The 9,330-nt window shown below is 36.9% G+C and overlaps 1 protein-coding gene across 1 annotated transcript; it reads right to left on the bottom strand.

The window, feature by feature from the left end:
* Window positions 1-726: 726 nt before the first annotated feature.
* Window positions 727-5,722, bottom strand: LOC126260000 (protein tipE-like). The gene has a single exon (XM_049957153.1). It carries the CDS (start codon window positions 5,219-5,221, stop codon window positions 4,433-4,435), a length of 789 nt encoding a protein of 262 aa, XP_049813110.1. The 5' UTR covers window positions 5,222-5,722; the 3' UTR covers window positions 727-4,432.
* Between the last annotated feature and the right edge of the window lie 3,608 nt (window positions 5,723-9,330).

Below are 9,330 nucleotides of genomic sequence, written 5' to 3' on the forward strand. Positions count from 1 at the left end.
ACTGTGCAAAAGATCAACAGCTGATGAACACTTTCCTGAACTCTTTGAACTCTTGCAAGTGGCTCTTAACAAAATACAAGTGACAATACGTGCACAGATAGGAAAAATATTTAATAATGTTTTACTGCACTATCAGTTAGCGCTTACCAACCACCAAATACTAATTATTTAAGATAGAACCAATATATTACAGGAGCATCTTAATGAAATCATTTCATTCAGGAAGGAGACTGTTAGAAAACAGTCATCTAAAATTATTTGGCAGCTTTCCTTATTAAACTGGATTGACACAAATGAGATAATTCAAGTAAGAACTGCATAATATATTACACGTTAAGTCAGTACGAGAATAACAAATGATAATTCCAATGTTAGGGGTTACATGACAAATTCTACTACAGAGCAGTTTTCTCTTAAAATTCTGACAGTATGCAGTACCATACTACTTAAGGAAAACTATGCCAACCCCCATACATGTCAAAACTGAAGGGAAACAGTCATTCTTCGAGTACACTAAGACCCTCTACCACAAAGTGTAAGATGAGCCACATAGCGACTGTCAACTGGGCAGCTAACAACAAAATACATATTCATAGTTTTGATAATCATGTAGTTTATATTTAAGGTTGGATTTTTATTTTTACGATATATTTCACAGAGCAAACAATTCTCTCCTTTTTGTTTTGATCATTTTATTCAGTCCAAATTATGAACAATTTGCACAGACATTTCAGTAAACATTCATAATATTCAGAAGTAGACAGGTTTGTATAACTTCAGTGTTACTTCATTGAAACAAAACATTGCATAAAAGCAACCATAAAAATAATTTGCAGTCATGTCAAATATATCAGTAGGAAATTGATAGTTTGTTATATTTATGTGCTAAAACTTCAACAAACTTTACACAATCACCACATTACATACAGATATGCGAAGAAAGACATATCTACCACCAAAGCACCACCAAAATTTTTATGTGGAAGGTTATAAATATCTTTATTAGCCAACCGAAATAAAGAACTTCTAAGAATTTTCAACAGTTTACACTAAGACAATATTTCCAGAAAATTAACATTAAATTTGAAAAATTGTAAACAAGTTGAGAAACTGTTGCATAAAAATAGTGGTCAAGTAATTATTTCACCTATTCAGAGGCACTTAAACTGCAGCATATACTTAGAACTGGGATTAAAACTTTTTGTTGTAAAAATTTAATTATGTTTTGAAACTTTCGCTGGAGGAAGAAAATAGAAGAATAAAAGATCACCAGTTTACATTCATTTACATGTTCTTATTTGACTTAAGTCTAACGTGATTTATTTCAATATATTAATTATGCTTTCTCAGAATGTTGTTTATAACATCTGCAGTATGCATATGAAAAGTATTTTTGAGGAATAAGTCCACTGTAGGCTCCAATAATGGTAAAAACTCTAGTCACATCAGTACAAATGCCTCATTGTAAGTAAATGAAACAAAATCCCTGTGAGTAGATCACTTTAGCAACTTTAAAAGTTTGAAATTTGTGTAGTTTTAAAAACAGCTTTGTCTTGAGTAGTATAATATGGCTGTAGAATAAAAGAGGCATTGCCATTGTTTCAGCTCATCAGTGTGATAAAACTTTGTGAAAAATACTTCTAACATATTTTGGTTAGATTTCATGAAAATAAATACATATTTAACAATATTTCTAAACATTTTCATCCATAAATTAGCCTCTGCACAGTGCTATCAACAAACAATGTCAGAGTCAATTATAATTCTCAGTACACACACACACACACACACACAGACACAGACACAGACACAGACACAGACAGACAGACAGAGAGAGAGAGAGAGAGAGAGAGAGAGAGAGAGAGAGAGAGAGAGAGAGGAGAATGGTGGTGCCTAATCATCTCTCACTTCACTACAGAATCTTCAATCTGGCTCCACGCCGAAAAATAATTTTACACTGCATTCTAAAAGTTAGCTACGCCATACATATATGTTATCATACAACATCAAGAGAACATGGATGATTGATCAACACATTCAAAACACGAATGGGTCTTGCTAGTTACCATAATATATACTGTATGTTTACGACACAATACCTGAAAATTTACAGAACTAGAATACCATTTTCTGTTGTAAATTGCATTATCTGAAAAAAATACACTTGTTACATTTATACTAATGTAAGAGTTAACAAAGCTCAGAAAGAAAGCAGAATATGCAATGGAATTTGGATGGAGAAGTATGTTGTCCTGCCACTAATAAAACTGATTCATCTACCAAATCAGCATTAATTACATATTTTTCAAATTACTTCTCAGCTTAAACTGTAGGTTTTTGCCTGTAAATCATAACTGTCGTCGATACAAAAGAAATATACAAAATATAAAACAATTATTACAATTACAGCTAGTCCACAACTAATGACAATGTCATGTACCTTTGTAACACGAGTATGGACCTGTATATGGACTGTGGACATCCACATTCCTACATTTCAGTTATAACTTGCTGACATTCCACTGAGAAGGCAAAGTAATTAATCAGAAATTTATTCAGATAACTATTTTATACTTCAAGATCTTGGGTACTTATTTATTTTGTGCATATTTTTAATTGTGAGAAGTCAGACTTCTTTGCAGTTAACAGGTACATGAAATGCCAGTCAAAGTAATTCTATGCGAATCTGCCTATGCCTCAGCTGTGTCCATCTTTCATTTGATAGTTGACACTCGTTTGCTGTTCAGAGTCAATTGGTGTTTGACATCTGACAATATCACACAACTTCAATGCCAATACACTCAAAATTGAGTCATAACCCATAGAGAGCAACTCTCCTTCAAGAACTTTATGTGGAAAAGTATCTTCAGTGATGAGTAACAGGTTTGAGTGCATATGCCAATCACAAATACACTACACAACCAAGCTTTAGTCCTTACACAATTGAGCCACAAGACACAGTTGAACTTAAATCTTACCACCATTAGAGACATGTTGCAACAGAACTGCAATCTATTAATGAAACAAAGCCACTTTTAAATCATTCCAAACACATCTGATTAAACAAAATATTAAATTTTTCACTTCAACTGAGTCAACACCAGTATAGAGCAATGGGACTTCTTTTCTGTCCAAACACGTTACAAATCCATTTCTGTGTCATTGTAGATCAAGTACAATGCATTTTCAATACTGGAACACCATTTCAAAATTTTTTAAACTTCTCAACCAACTCTCCTTGTTAGTCACCACTAAAAGCAAATTTTGGAGTCATTGCCAGTGACCAAAGCACTGATTAATTTGAATCAATGGTGTATTTGGATCCTAAGAAGATGACATTAACAACTAACAACTCAAGACATTGTGAAGTGGTGCTCCAGCTCAGTCATGGGAAAAGAAAAGATGTTGACAATATCACAAAAAATACTTCTTGGACTGCTTTTTACAGAAAACAATAAAATACTTTTCTTTGGCAAAGTTCAAAAATTGCTTTGTCTTTAATGCACTCACTTGGCATGCAGAATTTTCTTATACACAGGATAATGTACAAAAATTACGAAATATTAGTTTTCAGGATAGGTAATGTTAGAAAGTGTCTTCTATGAAGATGGTTGGTTACAGGTAACACATTGCAAGACATGGTATGAAGACAGTAGCGGGAGAAGGAAAACTGCAGTCTGCAAGTTCCATTGTGTTAACATTAGTAATGCATTCAGCCAGTTTACCATAGCCTGACAAAAAACATTAGTTGGTATGGCACTTCAAGTGGTGTGGTCTATCTCACAACTATGTAGAATTTTTATACTTCCCTAGCTTACTAAACTTTCTCAGTAGAATAAGAAGCAAGTAAATGATTAAAAATTAAACCTACTCAGTCAAATATCCAAAGTTTATAGTTGAGGGAAAAATGTTTGCATCAAATCAACCTAGAAATGTAACTGGCATCATTAGTGACATTTACGAACAGCCTAAGTTCCATGTCCTGCCTAACACACCTAACTTTAATTTTAAAAACAGTAATTAAAATACGAAGATCAGGTACCTTACACAGACTAGTGGGATAAACTTTTACCTAATGTTGTGGAAAACAACCATTAGTCAGGAACAAATTTTAATTATATGAAAGAACGATCTCTCGCCTACATTATAACATCTTCCAAGATTTTTTACAGAGTAATCAAAACATGTATGAAATATTTATGGATTTTATTTAAAAAACCGATACTTATTTCATATGACTAGACATATAGTATATTGCACACACTTTCAGGATGACTAGATGTCACACTGACTGTGGTAAATACATTAATTATTTTGCCATTTTCAGCATGAACAACAATTAAAATGCTCTGATAAATAGAACCATAATACTGTTAAAACAGAGATCCACAATAATACTGCTTGGGAGGACACATTTGTACAGTTGTGGGTGTCAATAGGCTCCTTCATCAAAGAAGTCATCGTCTTCCTCCATATCTTCATCTTTGGGTGTGTATTTCTCACGGTAGGGCTTGTGACACAGTCTACGGCAACCAGGGCAGTACCAGTATGCAAGCACGCCAACAGACACCCCAAACAATAGTGTTGGCACTACAAGGGCGAGGATTAGATGGCGCAGATTTTCATCCCAGTCATACCTGGCAACAACCATTTCTGGATAGGCGCGGCTGAAATAACATGGGAATGGTTGCTTCACTGCCATTTCATCTCCATCACCTCTGAATTTCTTGGCAAAAACTGAACAGTTCACACTTGGCGGGTACCCACAGCCTTCCGTGTTGATGAAGAAACGTGTGCCAACAACATCCCAATTTGGAAGTGGGGTGAAGTTGCGGGCAGAGCCAGCTGCATAAGGCTCGCGGCTGTAGTTAACAAGAATCTGATGACAACGAGGGGGCGCAGTCGTGCAGCCCTCACGACAAGACGCCCAAGAACAATTACGCAGTCCTTCTGCATAAACATGTTCCACAGTTGCACACGTTACAGCTTCAGATTCATAGTCGGACACAATTGCGGATATTGCTGGATCTACTACAAAGGGAATTAGGAACAGAAAGCCAAATACTGAAAGAACAGCTGTGGTACCAAGGCAAAGCGAAGTGTAAAACTTTGCCTTTTGCAAAAGTGTTTTTACTTCCGGAATCTCTTCTGCTGGTTCCAGGCCGCCGCCGCCACCCCCGCCCTCTTCTCCCATTATCATTGTCGCCTCTTCGGGGTCCATTGTAGCGTTTTCGAGTCCACAAGGGACTCGTACACGTTCGTACAAAAATTTGGACTTCAGTCTGATGAGTGATATAATCCGTTCCTTAGATAAAAGCAATCGGATCTATGTAGGGCTATGTTGCTCACGCTCGATTTACGAATGTGTGTTATGAATCAAGTAACGTAAGCATAAGTTTCCTAATACAATGGTGGTGAAGCGGTTTGAGCGAGAGACATTTTCACAGTCACTTATACACCACAAGTAAATGTCTAGTACTTCACAGAAAACATTCTGCCGATGAATATGAATGAGGATCAAGTAGTGAAAATTCTATGTTTACTACAATTTAGGTTACCTTTGTTCGTCTGCTGTTACGTACAAATGTGAATAACGAAAGTGAGCCAAAATTAAATAAGCATTTTCGGAAAAATCTTCCTAACACACATGACGAAATCTAATCTACAGGAAACAAGGCTGTAAGTTCTTCGCTATCGCCACTACTCTACTGGTAGCTAGCAACTGTCAAATTTCGGTGCGCGATTACAAAGACAACAACACCGGTTGCAAAGATGTTCTGCTCTTTACTCCTACCAAAGATGCTGCGAAAACAGTACACACCGCTCATTCACAGTACGATGGATCGATGCAAAAAGTTTGTTCGTACGAAAGATATTTATTATTATTTCTCATTTAAAAATGGCTATCCACGTTACAAAAGACGTTAGAATTCGCATATAACAATGTGTTAACAAGTTCCACAGCATATATAGCTTATGACCATTACAAATCTCATTTAAAAACATGCCGATTACCGATGTATTCCTATGGAAGATATTTATTACTATTTCTCATTTTAAAATAGCTATCCACGTTACAATATATGTCATAATTCTCACATAACATTATGGTAACAACTTACACAGCACCTATAGTTCATGAATATTACATATCTCATTGAAAGCAAGCCCAATATCGATCTTTTGACAGCAGTTTTATTTCTAAAGGAAGTTAAACCTTTTATTCTTATTAGGTGCTTAGTGCAAAGATATATCAAGCTACAAATAATTAGTTTCACACTAAGAAGTCGTGCGGAAATACAGTGCATTGCGGTGCTGGCCGGCAGAAAGTTGTTTAACTCTGCATTTAGCTTGAACAGCAATTTCTACAAGAAATTTAATGTGCTCCCACAACAGTCACCAAATTTTGTATATGTACTCACTCAATACCCTTCTGAGTGAATGGTAAATCCCTGCAGTCTTTGGAGAAACTGTTTTCAATCTTGCTACTATATTCGTGGTTTGTACTATTTTTCAAAGAAATTTTGTTAGATCAGGTACATTGTTGGTTCCATAGACTCAAAGTGAAGAGACACTCAGGCCTCGGAAAAGTAAATTTTCAGATTATCAATGATCTCATAGAATCTGTTGACTATTTTTCTAAGAAAGCGGTTGAGGACTACAACTGGGTAGACAACAGAAATATAAAGAGAAGAACAGAAATGGCGTTGGGTGTTCCTGAAGAATTTAATACATTCAGAATTAAGTTTCTGGAGTATATGAAACACAAATCCAAGAAATAGGGTGTATAACCGGTTTTGACTTATATAAGTGATGCATGGAATTGTAATAAGAAAACAATTCAAAAACAGAGTATTGCTCAGTGATAACTCGAGAAATACTACCTGGGGATTTCTGGGTGGGACAAGAAAATAAAGGAATTAATATAGAAACAGGATGGAATGGAGGACATAATTACGAATTCACAAAAATCAAATGAAGGTGTGGGAGATATGTTGCCAGACAGTTGGATGTAGGATAGACGAAACACTTTCACTGCTAGATGAAAATAACAGAAGATTGAGGATACAAACAAATCTAAGATGACTAGACGATTTCGAAGTCATGCAAGAGTTACATCGATACTTAAAGTTGAAGACCATAATGAATGGAGAACTCGGGGACAGACCATTGCCAAGTGATGAATGTCGTATTCCACATGATTACACACACACACACATGCACACACACACACACACAAGCACCAACTGGTCAGTAATAACAATAACAATGAAGTATGGCTATACAGTCTTCTGCAAGTCTTTCAGCTGGACCCCAGTAATCCTAGTGGAGAATGGGTGCCTATAGTTTAATGTGGAATCTGAACCACATGTCGTCTCTGGTGAGTCTTCAGCTTACAGAGAGGTAATGCTAGCAAACGCCTATAATAATGTCTGGAAACAAATACCCAAATACTAATTGTAATATGGGCCATTGTGTCCTATGTTAGTCATTTGTCTGTTGACACTACAGGAGGTGCTCAGTTATGTCACTCATTGTTACATATCCTTCAGCTCTCCCTCTAAAATAATAGCGAGCACCCGCACGTAATTATAACACGCTCACAATCACCTAGAAACTCTATTGGGCTATTTAACAGTAAAAACCTAAGAAAATGTGGTTGCTGATAATTTTAACGTAGATTTACTTTGAAACTCTTCCAGCAAACATTCATTACAGTCAGTGCCATTGCCATTCAATTTAATTCCAACAGTAAACACGTCAACTAGGAAAGCTAAATGCTTAAAAACATCCATTGATAATCTATTCAGTAAACACAGTCGGGGTCACATATAAGTTGTTACTTTACTTTTAAGATGACCAGTCTTGATCTACTACATAGATCATCATCAGATCTACATTCCTTGCTGATAGTAGGAATCGCTGGTGTGGAGAAGGCCCATCCATGCTGGTGTGGATAACACAGCACTGTTACCAAGTCCAGCACACTAATCTCTGATCACAATGAGCAACACTATATGTGGATCAAAACCATGTTCCATCTAGTTTCCACCTAAATCAGTAAAGATGGACAAAAACAGCATTTTCGCTGTAGATGCCTTTTCTCTTTATCAAGAGTGAATATCTAGAATGCGACCTCATTGACTGCTAGAGCTGGTATGTGTGGAAATGCCTACCAAGGATAAAAAGTTCTTGAAACTTAAGAATGTCCACAACTAGCAGCGATGTCCCCTCACTGTATACATCGACTCTGAATGCCTCCTAACACCTACAACGCATTGTCAAGGTGGCCCTCTGCCTCCCATACAACCTACACAAATGGCATATACCATTTTTGGCTGCACATCAAATAATATGCACATATGACGCTAGTTCCAAGAAATTCAGATCTTCCTGTGGGGATAATCCTGTGAGATGGTTACACCTTTCTCATGAGCTAAAAAATGTGTGAGAATTGATAGCATTCATGGTGGCAACATTCCAATTACCCACTCAAAGGAGAATGATGCATTGTGCAAGCAGGCAATTGAGTGTCATGTTTTTGGGCTGTCATTGTACAGAGACGTGTAGAATCACCATATAACGGAGAAGTTCCACAGTGCAGCACACAGCACATGCAACTTGAATACTGACTGCCACAGCACATACCCAACCTTTTCCACAATTTGAGCAGGTATGATGGCCGCTTTCTAGTTCAGCACATGGGTGATTTTGGGTTTAAGGATGAGAAGGTCAATGTCATTCCTGACAACACTGAGAAATACTTCTTTTTCAAAGAGAATCACTCCAATAGTAATTCTCTTCTTTCTTGATTCAGTCTATTTTGTTATGGTGTAGCCCCAAGCGGTGGTAAGATGATTTCAGCCAATAGCCCACTTACTCGGACTGCACCACAGCAGGAGCGGCCTCTATACGAAGGGAGTACAAGCTCTGCTCCTGCCAGCCTTGGCCTCACAGGAGTAGACCAGCACTAGTAGACCAGGACAGTAGAAGCCGTACCCTAGTAGAGCTGTCATCCTAACTGTTGTACTGAGACAAGTGCCTTATATTAATTGATTGTATGGACATTGTCTATAGTGAAGGATATTGACTGTTCGCATGTCGCCCATCACTTGCGACAACTCATTGTAAACCAAAGTATTATCAATGTACTTTATTGTAATAAAAACCATTAATATGATTTGCTTGAATTTTTGTGTAGCTGTTCAGGAAAGCAGCATTCTTTAGGCACCCTATAAGTGACGAGTGGGCAGGGCCCCACACATTTCATGTAAACATCTCTTCACAAACTTGTTGATACAGTGCTCAGGAGGGTTTAAATATCACCAG

The sequence above is a fragment of the Schistocerca nitens genome, chromosome 5 (assembly GCF_023898315.1).
Source record: "Schistocerca nitens isolate TAMUIC-IGC-003100 chromosome 5, iqSchNite1.1, whole genome shotgun sequence".
In the NCBI taxonomy this organism is placed as follows: domain Eukaryota; kingdom Metazoa; phylum Arthropoda; class Insecta; order Orthoptera; family Acrididae; genus Schistocerca; species Schistocerca nitens.

Coding starts and splice junctions, on each gene's coding strand:
- LOC126260000 (XM_049957153.1), bottom strand. CDS start 5,221: ATGGACCCCGAAGAGGCGACAATGATAATGGGAGAAGAGGGCGGGGGT.